The 23,669-nt window shown below is 39.8% G+C and overlaps 1 protein-coding gene across 1 annotated transcript in view; it reads left to right on the top strand.

The window, feature by feature from the left end:
* The window catches only part of LOC116910946 (complement component receptor 1-like protein), a 44,548-nt gene extending 37,703 nt beyond the window's left edge, over positions 1–6,845 (top strand). The window contains exons 8-12 of the mRNA XM_032914683.1: positions 652–737; positions 3,722–3,995; positions 4,687–4,769; positions 5,124–5,190; positions 6,752–6,845. Coding sequence (XP_032770574.1) covers positions 652–737; positions 3,722–3,995; positions 4,687–4,769; positions 5,124–5,190; positions 6,752–6,845 — 604 coding nt within the window. The remainder of the gene's footprint in view (positions 1–651; positions 738–3,721; positions 3,996–4,686; positions 4,770–5,123; positions 5,191–6,751) is intronic.
* Positions 6,846–23,669: the final 16,824 nt, after the last annotated feature.

The raw sequence follows: 23,669 nt of genomic DNA, 5'->3' as shown, positions 1-23,669 counted from the left end.
TTTAGGAGAGCATAAGAGTTTAACATCCTTTGAGAATTTTGGATGACTTCTTACAAAAATTGGCTTTTTCCCCTTTCAATTTTTCTCTCTAGTCCCAATGCTTCAAAAGGCAAAACAAACAAAATAGCAACCCCCCCAACAGAAACAATACATTTTAAGTCTCTGATATGCCATATGCTTATACTAAATAAGTCATCTGCGTCTCTGAATTACCCAGAAAAACATGATATTTTTCAGTAGCTGAGCATGCCGTTCTAAGCTAGGCAACAACCACAGGTACTGAGATACCAGTCTCTGTATCCTGCCCGTTACCTCTGCTTCTTCAGTGCTAGAGTTGGCGAGGCGTTACCTTAGCAGAGTAGGTTTACAGTTGGGTACCGTACTTCCTGCAGTATGATCGGGTGTCTGAGTTAGAGTCCAGGGTCTGGCTGTGCCCTGACTGCATTCAGTGTCAGCTGGGAGTGTTGTTAAATACAAGTCCCGTTGCTTCGCAATTCTGTTTTACCCACCTGCTACAAGCTGTGGTAATTGAATGGCTTTACAGCCACACATCCCTTCCACCTCCTGGTTTCATATCCTCAAAATCCTCAGATGCTTTTTTGGCTAGACCTGGGAATTCATTTTACAGCCCACTACCCATTTCTTCCTTAGGTGTCAATTAAAAGGCAATTCTGCTAGTCATTGTGTTCTTGATGGAGTGGAAAGCATTTGGAATAGCAGTGTTCCTGTGTGTGAACGTGAGTATATAGAGTAAGACTTTAATCTAGTTGTTCACCCTATCTTTTTATACTTTAACCCACACCCTCCCTGATAGTGTTTTTTCTATATTCTAGTCTGATATAGTGACAGAAATTGATTACACTACTAAAATTTTATTTTGAATCAAAGTGAGTATCTCCTTGCTTTAGAATCTCTTTGATTAGCATCGATCATTCTGAATTCTGTGATATTTCCTAATTAGAAAAAGTATATGTCCAGGAGTCCGGGGTGTGTCCATATCTTTAGCACAATGATAAACGCTGGGAAGTTCAGGACAGGACTTAAAGCTGTGGGAAAGAACTACGAAAACATGAGTTCGAAACATATACTTTCTCAACTATTTAAAATATAAGGATACAATATGAGCTGTATAATGAGCTTCACAGATCTAAAGGAACAGAGGTAGCTGCACCATAAGCCAAGCTGTCAGAAAAATACTGAGGAAGGAGATACAAGATACTTGGACTGGTGATCCCAGGAGATCTCACCCAGCTAAGTTTTCATTCATGCTTACAAGAGCAGGCAGATTCTTGAGTTCAGGGTCAGCCTGGGACAGAGCAAGGTTAGCCTCAGGGGTAGTTAGAAAAGGTAATTTCAGGGTAGGATCCCACCCAGAAGGCTTAATTTCTGTGCTTAACAAAGGCAGGCTGATCTCTGAGTTCTTTTGCAATATTTAAAAAAGAAAGTGTTTGCTGTCTCCTAAGAAGCAAGGGATCTGAGATCATAATGCTGACTCATGGGACAATCTAAAGGAAACCTGTGGAAAAGAGTGAGATGATCTGTAAATTAAAAAAAAAAAAAAACAAAAACAAAAACCTGGGCTTTTGATCTGCCATAGATGAGCTATCCAGAGGATTTTTAGAATAGCAAGAGAGAACTGTCTTGAGCAGAACATAGAGAAAGCAGTCCTGATAGCAGAACACAGGCCACCAGCTTGGACCTGTGACTTGACTCTGAGTGGTTTGTTTCGCTGCTCTCAAACCCTGCTTCTCTCAGAACCCCTCTCCAAGCTGAGGCTGGTCCTTGGCAGTGTCGACCTTGAGGCCAAGATGGGTAGCACATGTGCACTGAGGAACATTCCATATCCAAAACTTAACACTCTTTAGGAAGTTCATGCTTAGTCCTTTTAGTAGAGTCTGTAGTAATAGAATCAGGATAAGTATATTGTGATTCAGTGATACATCTCCCAGGGGTCACAGTGGCCAATGACAATGTGCTTGGTGATAGTTATTGTTTAGGAATCTATTATTATTGGTAGGAAATTCTTTAGGTCTGTAGAAAGCAAGACTGGACAAAAAGCAGTTATCTTGATTGATTTTTAGGAGATGTATCATTTATGAAATCTGCCACCCACAATGTTTTGTTTTTTTCTTTAAATTCCAGAACAATTACAAATTTAAGGACAATAGAACCCAACAAGCCATGGGTCTGTCCATGTGTACTCTTTGGGTAGCGGTTTAGTCCCTGGGAGCTCTGGTCGGCTGGTATTGTTGTTCTTATGGGGTTGCAAGCTCCTTCAGCTCCTTCAATCCTTTCTCTAACTCCTCCAGTGGGGACCCTGTTCTCAGTTCAGTGGTTTGCTGCTAGCATCCCCCTGGTGATTTGTCAGGATCTGGCTGAGCCTCTCAGGAGAGAATTATATCAGGCTCCTGTCAGCATTCACTTTTTGTCTTCACCAATATTGTCTGGGTTTGGTAGCTGTTTTATGTGGACTGGATCCCCAGGTGGGGCAGGCTCTGAATGGCCATTCCGTCAGTCTCTGCTCCAAATTTTGCCTCCATATCTCCTATGATTATTTTTATTCCCCCTTTTAAAAAGGAGTGAAACATTCACACTTTGAGCTTCATGTGATCTGTGGATTGTATCTTGGGTAATTTGAGCTTTTGGGCTAATATCTACTTATCAGTGAGTGCCTACCATTTTGTGTGTGTGTGTGTGTGTGTGTGTGTGTGTGTGTGTGTGTGCCTGTGTCTGTGTGATTGGGTTACCTCACTCAGGATATTTTCTAGTTCCATCCATTTGCCTATGAATTTCATGTAGTCATTGTTTTTGATAGCTGAGTAATATTCCATCGTGTAGCTGTACCATATTTCCTGTATCCATTCCTCTGTTGAAGGGCATCTGGGTTCTTTACAGCTTCTGGCTATTATAAATAAGGCTGATATGAACAGAATCGAGATTGTGTCTTTTTTATGTGTTAGAGCATCTTTTGGGTTATGCCCAGGAGTGGTATAGCTGGGGCCTCAGTACAATGTCCACTTTTCTGAGGAACCTCCAGACTGATTTCCAGAATGGTTGTACCAGTCTGCAATCCCACCAACAATGGAGGAGTGTTCCTCTTTCTCCACATCCTCAACAGCATCTGCTGTCCCCTGAGTTTTTGATCTTAGCCATTCTTACTGGTGTGAGGTGGAATCTCGGGGTTGTTTTGATTTGCATTTCTCTGATGACTAAGTGTGTTGAGGACGGTATTTATGGCTGGAATGAAAAAGAAAGCAATTTAAAGTATGAATTAAATGAAATAAAAGAAATTAAATAGATAGTATATAAAATTAGAATCTCAAGTTACTAGTTTCTTTGCTCTATATATACAAGTAGGCCAGAAGCATTTACATTTACCCCATAGCCAAAATACCAGTATATGTTGTATACCAAGAAAGGTAGCATGAAATTGTAATTTTTTTATTAGGTGTGGCTCACATGGACCAAGGGCTAGCATATGGTTTCCTGACATATCTTTCTAAAAATTTCCAGCTGCATAGTTGGTAATCCAAAGTTCCTTTACTGTACACAAATAAAAGTCAGAAAATTTAAAGAATAAATTTGTGAGGGTAACAATTAATCTTTGCGGAAAACATACCCCATTTTGTGGAGAGCAGAATCTGGGGTTACAGATGTTTCTGTAATAGCACTTTTAATTAACCACAAAATACTAATTTCCTTGTGATTTTTCTAATTGCAGAAGTGATATGTAAACTCCCTCAGGATATGAGTGGATTCCAGAAAGGGTTGCAAATGAAAAAAGATTATTACTATGGAGATAATGTAGCCTTGGAATGTGAGGATGGGTATACTCTAGAAGGCAGTTCTCAGAGCCAGTGCCAGTCCAATGCCAGCTGGGATCCTCCTCTGCCCAAATGTGTCTCTAGTAAGTGCAAAGTTGAAGGGTGGAGCCCCTCCTCAGCCTGGTCACTGACTGCCCAGTCATCTCTGTATCCTGTGCCCACTGTGATGGGGTGTGATGTTGTGTAGTGATGAGGGAGCTGAGAATGCACTCTCTCAAAATTCAACAAATTGGAATATTAGTAAAAAAATCACTTGAAGTGTGACTGCAGGGGTCTTTTGGAAGATTTTCTGAAGGGATATTCTTTGCATACAAAGACAGGAATATAACCTGAATGACCCGAGACCAAGAAATGGGGCTGTGATAAGACAAGTATTTTATTTCATTGAAGCAAACTTTATTTTTTTTTTTAACCAATTTTCACTTCCCCACCCGTACATCTCTTAATGATAATCCTAGAATTTATCCAGGTTCAGTGACCCATATGTTTTGCCATTCCTTCACATATTTATTTTCTTTGTCTACAAAGTGTAAAAGCATGTGGCTTAGGTCATTTATCTTGTGAAGGGCTATGTTTATGAGTAGCTTTATTAATTCAACCCACAGCTTGTCTTGGTAAAAACCATTTGGGGATTCCTCAACGCTCTACCCACAATGGTCAAACTAGCAGCTCATGCCTGCTTTTCTGACATGGCAAGGGCTTTTCTGAGTGCTTCTAATATAAAAATAGTTTTCAGATTTGGATGACCAAAAATTTGTTTTGCTGTGCCAAAGGATTCATTTAGAATTATCTCTACAGTTGTACTTTCTATGATGCAGAAGTAAAGTATTAAGAAGAAATGTAATATAACATCTTTTTCTAGGTACCAGTTGACTGGATATACTTATGAGAAGTGTCAAAATGCTGAGAATGGGACTTGGTTCCAAAAGATTGCAGTTTGTACAGGTAAATTATGGACATGGGAGAAGTCAACTGTAGATTAGGGAATTAAAAAGGGAAAATCAATTAATGGAGAACAAGTTTACAACTACTTTAATAGTTTATACTTCTTGATGCTTTGTATAAGACATGGTAAATCTTTTACTTTTGATCAAAACTATTTCTTCATACTTCATTTTATTTTCTGAATTTTTGGAATGAACCTGTAATACTTACATAAGCATAACATTTGATAAAGTTTTTTTAACCAAAAGCATGCTCTAGTTTCCAAACCTTAACTATTTATATAAAATATAAGACACTTGTATAGTGTTGTTTATACTGTGATGAATGCTCAAATTCTCTAAATCTCTTCTGCAGTTATTCTCTGTCCACCTCCACCAACAATTGCAAATGGTAGTCACACTGGCATGATGGCAGAGCACAAGTATGCAACAGTAATTACCAGGGCGGGCACCATACAGTCTCAGATTTGAGAAAGACCTGAGTTCTACATCTCAATAGAACCAAGAAATACTACAAATCCCTGTTTTTTCTTACTTAGATTCATAATACCCACAAGAATAAAATATGGCGATAGAGAAGACTGTTTTTATTTTTATTTGAGTTTTTCAAAGGAGTTAGACTACACTACTTAAAAATGTTTTTTAACATTTTTTAAAAACATATATGGAACTAACGATGTTCCACTCAACAAGCATTGAGGGAAATCTAGCAAGGTCAGGAGCAGTGAATCACGAAAAGCCTTCTGTGCTATGACAAGAGCTGTGTGACCTGTGAGATCATTGCAAGGAAATAAAGTCTTCAGATTTGCATTTCCAGAAGCAAGGTAGGGAGCAGGAGGCTGTAGCACTGGTAAAGGGTACCTTTGCAATGAAGAAAATAGATTTTTCTGAACTTAATAATTTATACCAGATGTGGAAAGAAAAGACACATAGAAAGACCCCAGGGAAGAGGATTCACTGAGGGGGGAGAGGCAGAATGCGGGGCAATATTATGAGGCATCTGTGATGTAGAATTTAAGCAGGTTTGGGCTCAGGTAGGTAACAGTGGAAGTCTTGAGATCACAGAGAACAAAAAGGGTGAAAGTAAGAATATGAGCAGACCACAGTGAGATGCAGTATTTAAAGATGGGAGGAGAAAACAGAGAAGGAGGAAAGCTAGAAGAATAATGCTTAAGGACTTCAAAAAAGAATATCTAAAAGACTAAAATTGGGCTGTCATTTGTATGGCTTTTCTCACAGGAAGTTAGGAGATAATTTCAGCCAAGAGTAATTAAAATTTTAAATAAGTAGAAAATGTGGTTTCTAAGTTTGCTATCAGAACACAACATGTGTAGGAAATTTTGAAAAAAAATCTAAAAATAATTCATAATGTCCCTGTCTGCTTATTATCACTTATTAAGGTGTTTTAACATGGGGCACTTATGCCAGAGTCTCAATTGATATAAACCAAACAGCTATGTTTTTGTTGTTCGTTTGTTTGTTGTTGTTTGAGACAAGGTTTTTCTGTGTAACAACTCTGGCTACCCTGGAATTTGCTTTGTAGAACAGGTTGGCCTTGAACTCAACAGAGATCTTCCTGCCTCTGCCTCCCAGGGGCTGGGATTATAGTTGTGCACACACCCAGCAACAAGCATGCTTTTAAAAGTTCTTAACACTGATTTCAATTCCATTTTCTAATTTACTTAAATTTATTTTCTACTAACTGAAATGCATTCAAAGCTTTTTTGTTTTATGAATGAGAGCAATAATGAGATATCTAGTGTCAGCTTCTAACTTGAACAGTACCAAACTATTACCAAAAAAATTACCAAAAGTTATTTATTTGATGTGGGGGCCTATGCTGTTTAATATTTAAGAAAATGAGATGAAATCACATATGAAAATACAATTTTCCGGGAGTGATAGAAAGCAGACAGCTAATGAGTCTTCACTACAATCACAATTAATGAGTAAATATTTGTCTTTTTTATGTCTCCTTTTTAGCAATTATTATACAAAAACAAGACCCAAAGATGGAGCTCTTCATTTAGAAACTCGAGAAGTATATGCTGTTGATCCATACAACCCAGCAAGTTGACCACATGACAAGTTGGTATATAATGAAATTGAAGTACAATTACTTATACATAGGTCAAGATTTGCTTTAATATTTTCTCATAGCCTTTCAAAGCACAGTCTTAAGTAAATATTGTTCTATTTCAGTCTATATATCCAGGCACAACATTATTAACTTATCTACTGATGATTCCAACTGATGATCTTAGTTAAAAACATTTGTCTGTTCAGTAAATATGTAACAAATGTAACTAATAAACTGATTACAAATAATGTGAAATTATTAAAATGAAATAAAGTCAGATATAGGGGTATATGCCTATAATTCTAGTACTTAGGAAGTGGAAGAAAGATCAGGAATTTAGGGCTGACCTCAGCTGGAGGGCCAAGTGGGCTGTATGAGGTCCTGTCTCCAAACAAACGAAAAAACAAACAAAAACAAAAACAAAAAATGAGAGAAAAAGGATAAGAATAAATATTATTAAAGAGAAGTAAGCAAGGAAAAGAGGAGAGAGAAAAGAAAGTGATTACATAGAAAATATTCACCATGAAAATGGCATTTACGAAAAGGCTGGAGTTAAGCAGAGAACTAGTCAGCTCCATAGAAGAGGAATCAAGGAACAGACAATGGCTAGTTCAACGGCTAAGAGGTCGTCCTATGTTGGCATGGCCAGGTGGTGTGTGTGGCCTAGAGTGGAGTTACCAAATAGGAAAAACGTGCTCAGATTGTTATGTGGAAAGGAGCTGGATGATTAGATAGGGTGGGCTAGGCCATTGTAATAAGTTTTTATTTTGAGATGGGAGGTACCACCTGATTTTTAAGCAGAAGAATTACATCATCACCTTAAGTGCTGTGTTATGAAGAGGCTATAGGAAGTTAAGCATGGGAGAGAATCAGCAAGGAGGTTGATACAATAATCCCGGCAAGAAACAACAGCCTGGCAAGAAGAGGCCATATTTTGCATGCATTTTAAAGATAACAGCAAGGGGGATAAATGATTAAAGAAAGAAAGATACTAATAATGATGCCAGGGATTTGGGACCTAAGCTACTGGAAGGATAAAGTTGCTATTAAGGTAATTCAGAATGTGAAGTACACTGAGAGAAATCAGTTCTGCTTTGGCGGTGTTAAATATGAGACACTTAATAAATAATCAAGTAAAATTGTCAAGGAGGTAGCTGACAAATTCACGTTTCAAGCATCACAGATGATACTGAACACAAAGACACATAAATAAAGGCACTGAGTCAGAGTATCATGAAGGTTTAAGAAGCCATAGAAGAAAAAAGTCCAAGTATTGAGCCTTAAGGCTTCTAATCCAAGGGGTTGTAAAATGAGGAAAACCAGCAAAAAGTCAGCCTCTGATGTAGAGACCCCAGTGTGGTGTTGGGTTCAGGCACAGGGAACTTAGAAAAGAGGAAAAGAACAACTTTGAAGTTGCTGTTGACAAGCAACAAAAATTGGGTTTAGCAGCACAAAGCTTGTTAATAAAACTGACAAAATGGCTTTAGCAGAAATATTTGGATTAATCTTAAGAGAAATGAAAGAATAGAAATCAAAGTGCTAGGAAGAGTGCTGTCTCTAGGAGTTTTCAGTAATGGGTCTGAAAATCGTAGCAAAAATAAAAGAAAGACTTTTGAATAATTAATATATGCATCCATGCCACAGTTCATATAAGACGGTGGAGATGACCTCGAGGAAAGGGAAAAAAATAAAAGCAAATGAGTAAAAAGAATTGCTGGGCTAGGACCTTAGTGGAGGAGTTCCTCAGACAGGAATACTTAGTCACAAGATGGAAGCTAGAGCAAACAGGAGCCAGGAAGATGCTCCCACAGGATATGATGGTGAATGTGCAACCATTCTCCCCTAATGGTGCAGCTTGCAGTGACTAGGAAGCAAACTGATTAGATGAGAACAAGACTGGGGAAGATCCTAGAAATTAAGAGGAAAAAAGCAAATATTAAAGTGAGCTGGAAGTAGAAAACTGAATGATAAAAGGTCCAGGAAGGTAAGCAGGCATTGTTTATTTTCCAGCCGAGGTCCCTGCCTCCACAACACCCCAAATTTGGGAGTGAACACGAGAAGGTTTATCCTGCTGAGAGTCTTAATTAGATTTTACTACCATTTTGAAAGATATCCATTGATAGCTCAAAAATGACAAATAATGAAAATTGACCACCGGATTTAGCAGGACAAAATTTGTTGATGAAATTAACAAGAATTTGTTTTTTAGAACTAAAGGAGAAATATGATAGCAAAGTGAAGGAATACTCCAGATGGAAAAACCAAAGCTAAAATATTCTCTTGGCCAAAGAATCAGGCTATGGAAAAATGAATGGTTCAGAGGTTAAAAGCACTTATTTCTCTTGCAGAGTTTTAATTCCTAGAACCCACATAGTGGCTCACAACCATGTGCGACTTCAGTTCTAAAGGATCTGATGTCTTCTGTTGACTTCTGTGAGCTTTTGCATATATGGGGTGCACATACATACTCAGGCATACATATGTATGCATTAATCCTTAAAAAAGGAATTTATGGTCAGTTGTGACTTTAAATGGACTGCTATATATTTGACAGATACCTTACCCCCTACCCTCTTATATTTACTTCAGTAGGACAAAGATGATATACATATCTTAAGGTGAGAATAAGTGTCATAAGCAAAGTACAGAGAAGCTATTGTAGAATTTGAAGAAGAAAATGGTACTTGTTCCTGGGGAGTCTTAGCAAAGGAACAGAAGAGAAAGGGAACATTATATCTGAAGGATCCCACACTCAAAGCAAGGGACTCAAAGAAAAGCAATTAAATATTTGTTGGATAGACCTTGATTTTTATTTTATTTGTATTTATCAGCATACAATACAGTTTTGTGTTCCACTTCATATAATCTTCAGTACTTCCTAATAGAATAATACCATCTAGTTGATTGATGGTTGTAATTGTCAATTAGAGAGACTGTTGATGTTATTTAAACATGACTTACACTGGTCACATTGTTGCCTACACAGAAATTATTTATTTCAGTGTGTCTCATGAGAAAGAAAGCATTCGAGTAGCAATAAATCTCTGAGTGGTTGCAGCATCAGTGAACTAATTTCACAACTGTAATTTTTTACATGTAATTTCTTCTTAAAGAGCAGAGATCGTTTGATGTTAAAGTTGGGTTCATAGCCATGGTTCAATGTGGCTTCCTCTATGAAGCCCTATTTATGATCTGACTGAAGCCAGGCTGTGGGCATGGAAATGTAAATGATACTTCTTAAGGGAAACCCATCCTTATAGGTAGCACCATCTTTTTGAAAGCGGCCTCCTCACTGTTGCCGTATGCTTTGGATTATCATGGAGCATTCAACATCTACCAGGGGTGACCAAACTATGGCCAATGGGCCACATGACGCTCAGGAGAACTCATGGTATAGTTCAACACAAAATCAAAAACTTACTTAAAATATTATGAGATTTCCTTTTTTAACTTATATTCTATAACTTGCCTTGAACAGGTCTCAAGTGTTAGGTTTTTAGATGAAAATGCAAGTTGGAGAGACCAAAAGGTTGGATACTCCTGCATCTGGATTGGGAATGATAAGAGCTGAGTTTTAATTTAAGCTTTAGTTATTTCTTTAGAAGTTTTCTAGTGAGCTCCAGCTCTTTATAAAATGCCATTTAGTAATAAATACATTCACCATTCAAATAAACTCATTTTTAAAAAATCTTATAAGATTTTGTCTTTCTGAAGTCAGTGATTTCCTAAATAGCATATCCAATTCTAGGGTCTTAAGAGTTTATAATTTAATAGTAATTCATTCTAGAACACACCTTTGGTTATTTTAGCCAATCTATCTATCCACAAATTTAGCTCCCTCAACCCAAAACTTACATATTACCCAGGGAACAACTTCCTTCCGTCCACCCATCCTGTCTCACTATGCCTTAGATCTAACCTTTAGACTATTTAAAAAAACTAACAGCAACAAAAATTCTTCCCATTGAGAACCAGCTTTCTGTCTCATCTATTATGCTATTAAGCTGTGTGTGTGTCTGTGTGTGTGTGTGTGTGTGTGTGCACGCGCGTGTGTGTGCACGCGTGTGTGTGTGTGTAGGGACAGTTAAAACTCTGGCTTTAAAAATCACATAGAAGGATGAAAGACCACAGCAGTTAGGAACACCTGCTGGTCTTCCAGAGGACCTAGGGTTGGTTTAATTCTCAGTACTACATAGCGCTTGCAACTACATAAAACTTCAGTTCCAGGGAATTAGCCTCCTCTAGTGACTACAGGTACCAGACACACATAAGGTACAAAAACATATACGAATGCAAAACAGCCTGTGGTTGTTTGAATAAAAATGGTCTCTATTAGGCCTATAAGGAGTAGCACTATTAGAAGGTTATTGTAGTAGTTATGGCCTTGTTGGAGAAAGTATGTCTCTCTCTCTCTCTCTCTCTCTCTCTCTCTCTCTCTCTCTCTCTCTCTCTCTCTCTCTCTCTCTCTCCCCCTCCTCTCTCTCCCTTTTGTTGCCTGCAGATCAAGATATAGAACACTCAGCGACCTCTTCAGCACAATATCTGCCTACATGCCACCAAGCTACCCTCCATGACAACAATGGACTGTTCTGATCTATAAGCCAGCCCCAATTAAATGTTTTTCTCTATGAGTTGTCACGGTTATGGTATCTCTTCACAGAAACAGAAACCCAAAATAAGGCGGAAGTCGATACTAGGAACTGGATATTGTCGTGATAGTCCTGACCATACTTTGGTTTGGAAAAATGTAGACTTTGGGATTTGGGGCTAGGAAGCAGTGGAATGCTTTAAGCACGACTGAATAGACCACCCTAGAAGGAGCACAGAAGACAGTGATGCTGAGGGTGATTTGAACTGTGAGAGCCTGGCTCAAGAGGTTTCAGATAAGAAGAATTTTAGTATGTGGCCTACAGACTGTTCTCGTGATATTTTAGTGAAGATTGTGGCTGCTCATGCCCTTGTCCAAAGAAAAAAGTGCCTGTGGCTAAATTAAAAGATTTTGGATTAATTATGTTGGCAAAAGAAATCTCAAAACAGTCTAATATTAACTCTGTTGTGTAGTTATTAGTGGTCACTTTTGTGCAGACCTATAAGCAATAGCAGCAAGCTGAGCAAGGAACAGTACAAAATGTAACATTTGAGGAGAAAAGGAGCATCAGAAAGTGTAAACAAATTAGAGGAAACCCTGATGCTAAATGGAATAAAGGGAGTAGTAACCTCAGAGCAAGACTCACCTAGCTAAGCTTCCAATTTGTAAAAGGGAATTAAAGAAAAGTTTAGGGGCAGGCATGGTAGTGTACACTTTTAAACCCAGAGTTTAAGGCTAACCTGGTCTGCAAAGCAAGTTGCAGGACAGCCAAGCCTATGCAATGAAGAAAAGCATCTAAAACAGAAAGATTGTAAAGTATTTGAGGAACCATGTGGAACGAGGGCCCCAGCAAACAATAGAACATGGCAGCTTTGGCCATCTGGTTCTGGCTATAGAGTCAAGGATACAAGAAAGGGATCATGGAATCTCTTGTTGTGACTAGGGAAAGGTAAGAAGGCCAGACATGTGTCAGGTGTGTCCCTGCATGGAGGCCTAGAGAGACCACTGTGCAAAGCTATGAAGGTGAAGCCTGGATTGCCTTGGAGACCCAAAAATGTTGGAGATGACAGAGCTGTGGGATACTTTCAAAGGAGAGATCCTAACCGTAGAATCAGCCCATGGGAAAGAGGTGTATTGCAGCCAACAAAGCTGAAAGGAGCTGGAGGTCTGAAGAGCACTTTTGACATCAGACATGGGGATAAAGAGTTTGGAGTTTGCCCAGCTCCTTTTTGGATTAGTATTTCTTCACTATGCTCCCTGTAGAATTATAATGGATATCCTGTGCCATTATGTTGAAGACCATGGAGAAGAACAACAAATGGCTTTAGAACTCATGGAATATGGCCTACCAGTAGCACAATCATGATGGGTGTGCCTCAGAGAGGCAAGGTTCCAAGGACTACATGTCCTCAGGACTTCATGCTGTTACGGATACAACTCTGTTGTCCTCTCAGCCATCACCCCCTCTCCTAATCTACGAGTTGTCTAAAAACTCTAAGGGCCTTCCAGTCCCTGAGTGGGGCAGTACCATTGGCCCTTACAATAATGGTGATTGATCTTTTCAAGCATTGCTGCTGGAGCAGATTAAAAGAGTCATCTACAACTTGTAGTAAGACTTAAAGATGTGTAGTAACATTCACCACCCTTAGAAAGAATTTGGAGATAAAGATTGTTAGGAAAGTTAGATTAAGATGTTTTGATGGTGCATTTGATATAGGAAACTTTAGGAAACAATCTGAGGTTCAGAAAGGAACATTCTTAATAGTTGGGCTGGGGATTTTTTTGAGGTCAGGAGACAAGAACAATGGCAGCCAGACTACTTGGCTGATGTGCTCTCTTGCTAAAAGCTGGGCTAATGATCAAGGTGATGGTTAATTTCCATTTTGCCCTCAGATTCCTGGTATTGACTTAATAAAAAAAATTTATTGAGTAGATGTGCACCTTGCAGATTTTTTTTTTATAAAAAGTTTAGATTTATGATTCCTTAAAGATTTTATGATTACTTTTAAGGTAAATAATAAAATTATTCTTTCTTGATAACTGCAAATTTCTGCCTGCCAGTAAAATCTGGCTGAGAAAGTTAGCTTGCTTTAAGCTTACACTTTGTTAATTAGAACAAGTTGCTTGGTTCTAAAATGCATGGATTTTTTGAAAATATTTTTATATATGATATGTAAAGCATTTGATCATGAGATGATATTAGGGAACACATTTTTTTCTTCTATGTAAACTCACTGTAATTGTTCCCTTAAAGAAAAATACAATGTGGTCACGTAGTTTTTATACTGCTTGAGAGATTTTGGTGAGTGATATAAGCTGTGGGGGAAATAAAGTTAAGAGAACTTGTGGCTCTGTGTCCTTGTGTTGTGCTGACCCCATGCCCCCTACTTCAGACCCTTATGTTTCAAAGCTGGACTTTAACATCCTTACATGTTGGAAGTATATAATCTGTGTTTCGGTAATTATTAAATAAAAGTGTAATCTTTTATCCCTAGATAGTGCCGGCACCATAGGGCTGCATGGCATCTGCTGGGTAGCTTTTGGGTAAAAGCAGGACACTAGAGGTCCAGCAGTGGCTGGCCTATTGCAGCTCTCTGTCACAAACTCTGCCAACACTCCCAGCAACTGCCCTCTGCCAACAACCCATTAAAATCAAGACTCTAGGTTTCTCATTGAAGCAGAGTCTCTCAGTGAAACCCAGAACTTGCTGATATGGCTAATCCTGCTAACCAGCTCAACCTGAGGATCCTCAGTCTATACCTTCAGAGGCTGAAATTACGGGTTGGCTGCCACACTCAACGAGCAACCTGTTTTTGCCAAAAGATTATCTTACAAAAGTCAGTCTTTGTTTTCTCTCTGGTCTAGCTTTACAAAGCACAGTTACTTGAAGATCACCTAGGTTGCATGTATTTCACTGCTGAGAAATATGGTTAGATAGGTATGCCATAATTTAACTGAAAGACATTTTGATTATTTCCACACATTGGCAATTACCAATAATGCAGCTACGAAGGAGCCGAAGAGGTGGTTCGGCGGTTAAAGAGCACGTTCTGGTCTCCAGAAGACCCGGGCTTTACGTCTAGCACCCACATGCTCACAACCTGTTATGACCCCAGTCTCAGAAGATCTGATGCCTTTTTCTGGCCTCTGTAGGAACTGTATGCATATGACGCACAGATATACATGCAGGCAAACACTAACACGTGTAAAATAAAAATAAATAAAATCTGAGAGAAACAAAACAAAAGCCACCACACAGCTATAAAAACTAAAATGTCTCTGTTGGTCACAGGTTTAATTCATTAGTTTATTTATTTTACATCTTGACCAGTTTCCCCCTCCCTCCACTTCTCCCAGCCCCTACACACACGCACACACACACACACACACACACTCACACACACACACACTCACACACACGCACTCACAGACACACACACAGACACACACACACACACGCACACACACACACAGATATACTCACACACACACATGCACACACACACACACACACACACACACACACACACACACACACACACACACACACACACACAGACACACACACACACACACACACACACACACACACAGACACACACACACACACACACACAGATATACTCACACACACACACACACACACACACACACACACACACACACACACACGCACACACACACACAGATATACTCACACACACACACACACACATACACACACACACACACACACGCACACACACACACACACACACACGAACCTTTACACGCACACACTCACACACAGATTTTGTTTTTCTTTAGTAAAAACCTAGAAGTAAAACGCCCGGCTGGATGATAGGATTTGTTCTGAGACACTGCTGAGCTGCTTTCCAACAGCTTCAAACTGTTTTACCTGCCAGTGAACAGCACATGACAAATGGAATCCCTTTACTTAATTGCTAATAATTGAGCCTAACTTTTAACTATTCCCATGCATGTATATTGTTATCTTACTGTGGTTTTGTCCTGGATGACATCACCTACTTTTAAATGCTCCATCTGGGGCACTGACTGATTCATCCTGACTCCTCGGCGCTGTGAACTAATGACCAGTCCCATGACTTTGCTAGAGTAAGAGCTGTGAGCCCGCTCCCACTCTACATTACTCTTCAGGAAGACATTTTGCTAAGATTTTGCATAAGCAATTTTATCAGTTAAAATCAAAAGCATACAATAAAAAATAAACAATGCAAAAGACTTCAAGGAACTATTTCTCTAAGAAAGTTCTGCTTGAACAAGGAAAGGGAAATTACAACTTCCATCGTGGGTAAAACGGGCATTCCATTTTGCTCTTAAACACCACTAAGATTTAATGTGTAAGTTCTACAGTCCTTTCCACTTGCAAATATTTCATTGCACCTTGAGGCTTCCTAGCTTTCCACATCTTACCCTGGAGTGGAAGTGGAAGAAGCTTCCTTAAAGTGGGAATTTCAGGGAGTTGGTGAGGATTTGGGATGGGAGATAATACACACAGTCCCAAGACAAAAGTGAAAGCTGTATCCCCCGCCCGTTTGTCTAGGCCTTCAGATGATGTAGGATTGGTAAAGACCTTTTCCCAATCTGTTGGTTGCTGTTTGGTTCTATTGACAATGTCTTTTGCCTTACAGAAGCTTTGCAATTTTATGAGATCTTTTTGTCGATTTTTGATCTTAGAGCATAAACCATTGGTGTTCTCTTCAGAAAAATTTCTCCTGTGCCTATGTGTTTGAGGCTCTTCCCCACTTTCTCTTCTATTAGTTTGAGTGTATCGGGTTTTATGTGGAGATCCTTGATCCACTTGGACGTGAGCTTTGTACAAGGCAATAAGAATGGATGGATTTGTGTTCTTCTACATGCTGACCTCCAGTTGAAGAAGCACCATGTGTTGAAAATGCTATCTTTTTTCCACTGGATGGTTTTAGCTCCTTTGTCAAAGACCAAGTGACTATAGGTGTGTGGGTTCATTTCTGCGTCTTTAATTCTAGTCCATTTATCTACCTACCTGTCTGCATACCAATACCATACAGTTTTTATTATTATTGCTCTATAATACAGCTTGAGGTCAGGGATGATGATTCCCCAGCAGTTCTTTTATTGTTGAGGATACTTTTTCCTACCCTGGGTTTTTTGTTATTCCAAATAAATTTGCAAATTGCTCTTTCTAACTCTATGAAGAATTGAGTAGGAATTTTGATGGGGATTGCATTGTATCTGTAGATTGCTTTTGGCAAAATGACCATTTTTACTATATTAATCCTGCCAATCCATGAGCATGGGAGGTCTTTCGATCTACTGAGATCTTCTTCAATTTCTTTCTTCAGAGACTTGAAGTTCTTGTCATACAGATCTCACTTGCTTGGTTAGAGTCACACCAGGTATTTTATGTTATTTCTGACTATTGTGAAGGGTATCATTTCCCTAATTTCTTTCTCAGTCTGTTTATCCTTTGAATAGAGGAAGGCTACTGGTTTGTTTGAGTTAATTTTATACCCAGCCACTTTGCTGAAGTTGTTTATCAGGCTTAGTAGTTCTGTGGTGGAACTTTTGGGGTCACTTAAGTATACTATCATGTCATCTGCAAATAGCGATATTTTGACTTCTTCCTTTCCAATTTTTATCCCTTTGACCTCTTTTTGTTGTCTGATTGCTCTGGCTAGAACTTCAAGAACTATATTGAATAAGTAGGGAGAGAGTGGGCAGCCTTGTCTAGTCCCTGATTTTAGTGGGATTGTTTCAAGTTTCTCTCCATTTAGTTTGATGTTGGCTCCTTGTTTGCTGTATATTGCTTTTGCTATGTTTGGGTATGGGTGTTAAATTCCTGATCTTTCCAAGATTTTTAACATGAAGGGGTGTTGAATATTGTCAAATGCTTTCTCAGCATTTAATGAGATGATCATGTGGTTTTTTTCTTTGAGTTTGTTTATATAGTGGATTACGTTGATGGATTTCCATATACTGAACCATCCCTTCATCCCTTGGATGAAGCCTACTTGATCATGATGGATGATTGCTTTGATGTGTTTTTGGATTCAGTTTGCAAAAAATTTATTGAGTATTTTTGCATCGATGGTCATAAGGGAGATAGATCTGAAGTTCCCTTTTTTTGTTGGGTCTTTGTATGGTATAGGTATAAGCATAATTGTGGCTTTATAGAAGGGAGTCGGTAATATTCCTTCTGTTTCTATTTTGTGCAATAGTTTGGACAGTATTGGTATTAGGTCTTTTATGAAGGTCTGATAGAAGTCTGCACTAAATCCATCTGGTCCTGGGCTCTTTTTGGTTGGGAAACTTTTAATGACTGCATTTATTTCTTTAGGAGTTATGGTACTGTTTAGACGGTTTATCTGATCCTCATTTAACCTTTGTATCTGGTATCTGTCTAGAAAATTGTTCCTCTGGGTGGGTGGGGGTTTGTGTTTCCCTGGTTCCTATGTGGGTCCCACTAATGCTGGGTGTTGGGAAAGATGTTGTGGCCTCGACTGTGACCTTGAAATTGTCAGAGGTCCAGTGCTCCTGAGTGTGTCCCCATCCCTGGGAGTTGAGCTTCCTCTGTGATCCAGTACTCCTGTGGTCCTGGGCCTGTTACAGCACCTCTAACCACTGTGGTACTGTGATCCTGTGATCCTGGGCGTGTTAGAGCACCTGGGTGACAGGCGTCCTCTGAGTGCTGTGGGAATGGGTGGGGAAACAGGGCCCAAGGTATTCTCAGGGCACAAGTTCAGACTCAAGGGGAACTTTGTGCTTTTAAACAAGTTTGAGATTGTTATAGACTATGGGGACTTTCGAGGTTGGAGTAGATGCATTTTGCATTATGATAGGGCTAAAGCCTATGGGGTCCAGGAGTAGAATGTGATAGTTTGAATAAAATGGCCCCCATAGGCCTATAGGGATTGGGGCTATTAGGAGGCTTGCCCTTGTTGTAGTAAATATGGCCTTGTTGGAGGAACTGTGTTTCATTTGCTTTTCCTGCTGCCTGAGGATCAAGATGTAGAACTTTCAGCTACCTCTCTAGCACTATGTCTGACTGCATACTGCCAACTTTCCTCCCATGACAACAATGGACAAGACCTCTGAACTGTAAGCCAGACACAAATTAAATGCTTTTCTTTATAAGAATTGCCATGGTCATAGTGTCTCTTCAAAGCAATAGAAACCCAAATTAAGACACAGCCAGACACAGAAAATAAAAAGAAAAAAGCTCTACAGGAACTGAAGACTAATGATACATCCCAAGTAATCTGCCCTATCTCATAATCTCTTTTCTCTTTCTGGCTTCACCCTCTGGAAAACACTCTCTAAACACTGGTGAAAATATTTGCTGACAATACCAAACCTACAACATTAGTATTCCAGTGACAGCTACATGTCTCCTTAACTGCTGGGGTGCCCAGTACACCACTCTGGGGAGGCAGAACACAGTCCACGATAGGGGTCTCAGTCCAGGTTTCCCTGTGTGAGAAACAGCAGAGTCTGAGATGGATGCTGTGGTTCCCAGTCACCTGGGTACACAGGTGCTGCCATCACCGCTGGGACTTGGGAACAGGTGTCTGAGGGTCTGAGTTTTCCCTCTCCAGTCAGGAAAGGGGAGGCTGAGACATTGAAGGGGGCAAAATTCGATTTGGTTCCAAGTGAGTGCCAAGAGTAAGGAGGGGTTGGAAGAAAAAAGACCTTCTTCAATAGATTTAGGATTTTTATGCTGAAGGCCTCCCGAGGGGATCCTTGGTGAAGGGATAGCCCTTGCTTGTCCAAACTGTTTTATTTGATGGCAGATGTGAATGCATACACCTTTCTCAGGGTCAATCAGGGATTAAATACCTTTTTTGGAAAGGAATGCCCAGGAAGGGAAGCTCATTTGGCTAAACATTTAGGGCCTATTTAGATACCTCATTAGCATGGAGAATCCAGGTTTTTATGCTATGTGACTGATTGTCATGGTCCTCTCATGGTTAAAAGTTCCAAATCAGGAAGTTTGCCAGGGAGTGGGCTCCACACCTGCCATTCTCAATTTTGAGATTCTCCGGGCTTTGAGCCTGCTCTGCCTTACCAGTTCTTCTATCTGGTGGCATAGTCCACTTGCCTCACATTCCAGTACAAATTGCTGCTGTGGTCAACAATTCCTTCAAATAGTTCATTTAATAGTTCTGGTTTATTACCTAGAACAAAAACATACAAACAAAACAGTGGAAATAGGCAAGGAAATGAGAAGATGCTAAAACTTGCAGTGTCTCCTTAGTTTTGGAGCTTTGGATAGGAATAATCTACCTCAGTGTTTCTTAGATGGGATGGTTTTGTGGTGGTTAAACCTAGAGGAGGGAAATACTCCTGGTACCCAGTGGATAGAGGTCATAGCTGCAGCCAAACACACTACAATTCACATGAAGTCATTTATAATGAAATATTAAAATCATTAAAGAACAGTGGGGACATCAAGCAGAATTACATATGTTGTTAGGAAACTCCCTTTGTGATCACCAAATGATACTAGGGAGTCATCAATAAAATAAATTAAGAATGGAATAAAACAGGACCTGAAGGACAATTTTACTAAACTTTCACAGAAACTGTTTCCCAGGCCCCACAAATGGTAAATCTCAGCAGTTGTCCAGAGGATGGAAATGGAGAAGAAAACAATTCATGCCAGTTGAGTTAAACCAGTGTGGAGGTCAGCCATGTGGTGGCAGGCAATCACAGGGTGAGGAGGATGTCTGTAGAAAACCAGTGAAACAAAGTATTTGGGAAACTTAAAGTGTTAGGGAAAGTATGCTTAGAAAAGAGGTAGAAAGAAGGAGGGATGGCTTACTAGGTAGGAGTACTGGCTGCTTTTCTGTAGCCTTCACAAGGAAGGCTTCAATTTCAAACCCACATAATGCTAACACTTGTGACTCCAAAACCCAGGAGATCTGAATCTCTCTTCTGGCCCCTGTATGTACTGCACATAGGCAGTGAACAGACAAACATGTGTGCAGGCAAAAAACACTCATACACATAAATAATATGTAAATAAAAATGTAGAAGCAAGCAAACAACAACAACAAAAACCAAAGAAAGAAAAGAAAAAGAAAGAAAATGAAGTTATCCTTTTCTGTGTGCTTCAGAAAAGTTGGTGACTTACAACACAGCTGTATTCTGTAAAAGACTACAGTGGGGGGCAGGTAGAAATTTTGGGAAGAAAAAAAGCACAGTATCTCATTTAAGTGATAATTTTTGTACCTATCTCTTTAGTCTTGCTTAAGGCAAGCCTACCTTTCTAGAGGTGGTCTCTTGGCCAGACTTGCCCTACTGGAATATTAGGCTTCTATCCAGTTCAGGTGTTTTATTTTCTTGACCAGAACAATTATCCCTTTGTGTTATCCTAGCACAAAGATCTAAATGACATAAATTTCCATTAAGTAATGAGAAGGCTAGACTGACTTCCATGACAGGCTTCAAATTGGCAATTTAGGACACTAGGCCTAAATCCCTGTTTCTGAGAGTTGGGCAAGTCCAGGGAAGTCCAGGCCTCAGAAGCTGCCCTGGCAGCTGGCCTGAGGCAAGGACAAGGGGTCAGCAGCAGCTTCCAGACTTCCTCGGCAACAGCTTCCAGTCCCCCAGGTTCCAGCAATGGTTCTAGAGATAGAGGCAAGATTAAGATAGAGGTCACCTTCCCTTCCCTGGAATTCCCCTAATGTGCTTTACCTCAGGCCTGTGAGCTCACTTCAGGGTCTCTCCGTCTTTGTAGACCCTAGCATGCTGAACCTCTGCAGAATAAAACACTCTTCGTTTACATAGTATTTGAGACTGGGGTATCATTCTTCAGAGAATCATGGACCCTTTCAGCAAGACTAGCCATTGCTAATTCGTTATTTTTCTTTAGCTACATTCAGTGTTACAGCAATGTAGGCAAAATAAAAGACAATTGAATTTTTTGTTGTTTTGTCTAATAAATACCGTAAATGAAGATGTGTGTACAACGGTGACTGAACAGTGGAGCAAACCTAACCTAGTAAGAGACACCAATTGTGGCAGGTGTATGGGGTTGTAGAAACTGTGAGGTGGAGACTTCGAGACTCGGGACACTGGGAGTGAACTAGAAGGATAGGACTTGTGGTTAAGAGGGGTAGTTAAGCTCATGGAGAGGACACAGTTACAGTGACAGTTCCAGGATGGTCTCATGAGCCTTGGTGGCATACTAGAGTGGAGATCATAAGCAAAGATAACGTAAGGAACTGTAATGTCAAGCCTGTGGGACAAAGTTTCTGTGATCTTTGAAGTCAGTGAGGAGTAAGAGAAGAACATTGGTGAAAGTAAATATCAGCCAAGAGCTAAATCCATCAAGGACTCAGGGAAGAAAGTGGATGCTAAAGGTAGGCTCCAAACAATGTGGGGATAGCAGTCTATTCTGGGAGTACACAGTGTCAGAAAGTTGAGGAACTGAGTGCACTTAACTTCAGTATAACCTCTTCTTTCATACTTTTTTTTGAGAATAACTTAAATTCTAAATGACTCTTATAGCACTAAATCCAAAGTGCTAGCAGGAGTGGTTCTGTCCGAGAGCTCCAAGGAAGAATCTGCTTATTTGTTCCAACTTTTAGAGGCTGCTAGCATTTTCTCTCTGGCGGCAACAAGTTTGATCTCTGTCCTCACTGCTCTCCCTCTCTGATCTAGGACCAGGTTCCTATAAGGTTCCTCAGGATTATCAAGCCCACGGTGGCACTCAGGATTACTGCCCCATTTAAATGTTCTTGATTTAATTTAATCAGCCTTTTTTTCTGCCATATAAAGTACCTACCACAGGTTCTGAAAGCAGAATGTGGACATTTTTGTCCACATGCTCTATTTGTCTCTTGGAATCTTTGAATTCTTAATCTTGTTCTCCAAACTTGGCCCTCTCTACTTGTCATTTCTAGAAGCACCACAACCAATTTCTGAGTAGGCTCTCTCTCTCTCTCTCTCTCTCTCTCTCCAGTATTAAGAAAGGAATTAAAATCCAGTGCAAACCCTGTTTATTCTATTTCTGAAATCTCATTAGTTGTTCTCCTGCCATCAAATCTCACTTGGATGATGGCAAGGCTTGGCTTGCCTTCCCGATTTATTACTGCACTATCCTGGTCTAGGCTGAATAGCATTGACATTGTATTTGTGAACAAAAACTTCTGGAAAGAAACTGCATCTAACTGTGAAAGGAAATTCCTGAAAATTATCTGTTTCTGCAAAGACTGATTGGCTGATTAGAATTTCAGGACTCTGGAGAGATCACAATTTTGCAGGTCCAGAGGCCAATAATTTTCTTATCTTGGCCTAAGTCAGAACTAACAACATCTTGAGACAATAGATACAAAACAAACAAACAAACAAAAAACCACAAACAAACAATCTTTTAGAATCTACTGACTTATCAGGCAACTAAGTTCTGCCAATCCAAAAGCTGAGTGCCATTAGATAGCATGCTGAGCCTATAGAAAAGCTTCCACCATCTCGATAAACCTGCTTTTTGGATGTACCCACCAATGTATTTTAAATTTGCCTTGATTTATGACTTTCTCTGCTCTGAAAAACCATAAAAACTTTGTGAAACTGCTTTCACGTTGGAACATGAAATTTGGGGTAACCTAAATCATAGTTCCAGGGCCATGATCACTCAAAATGGCTTCAGAATAAATTCTTATTCCTTTTAAGATGAGAGCTGTGGTTTTTACCTCTGAGTATTTATAAAATTTACGCCTGGTTAACTCACTGCTTTCATTTTTTTGTTTGTTTGTTTTTTGTTTTTTGTTTCCAGCGGCACGTTACATCCGAATTCATCATACACTAGCAGGGCCAGCGATTGTACTTTCACTGTTTAAAAGTCAGCCGCAGGTTGGGGTTAGGCTCCACCCTTTTTTTTAAAAAGGAGTAAGGCAGGGCTACATGCAAACCGAGTTCCCATAATGCCTTTGTTTTCTGTGGAGTCGAAGGTGCTTACAAATGGAAAACTTCCAACAGCTGAGTTCCTACGGATTGATCCAGTGCTTGCGTTGGTGACACAATCTCCCGAGGAAAATTCCAGAGAAATTCCAGGAGTTTGGAGTAAACAAGACCCCGCCCAGCCCAAGAGGAAGCTGTAGTTCGAGTTTCATTCCGGAACCCAGCGCCATTTCCCGTACTCTGGGTGGGGCCGCCTCCTCCACCGCTTTGCCCGGAGACTGGGCTTGAGACCGCTGTGAGGGGAATGGAGGCGTCTTCGCCTCTGG

The sequence above is a fragment of the Rattus rattus genome, chromosome 10, assembly GCF_011064425.1.
Source record: "Rattus rattus isolate New Zealand chromosome 10, Rrattus_CSIRO_v1, whole genome shotgun sequence".
Lineage (NCBI taxonomy): Eukaryota > Metazoa > Chordata > Mammalia > Rodentia > Muridae > Rattus > Rattus rattus.
Note: the sequence above shows the minus strand (reverse complement) of the source record. Positions and strands in the feature narration are given on the sequence as shown.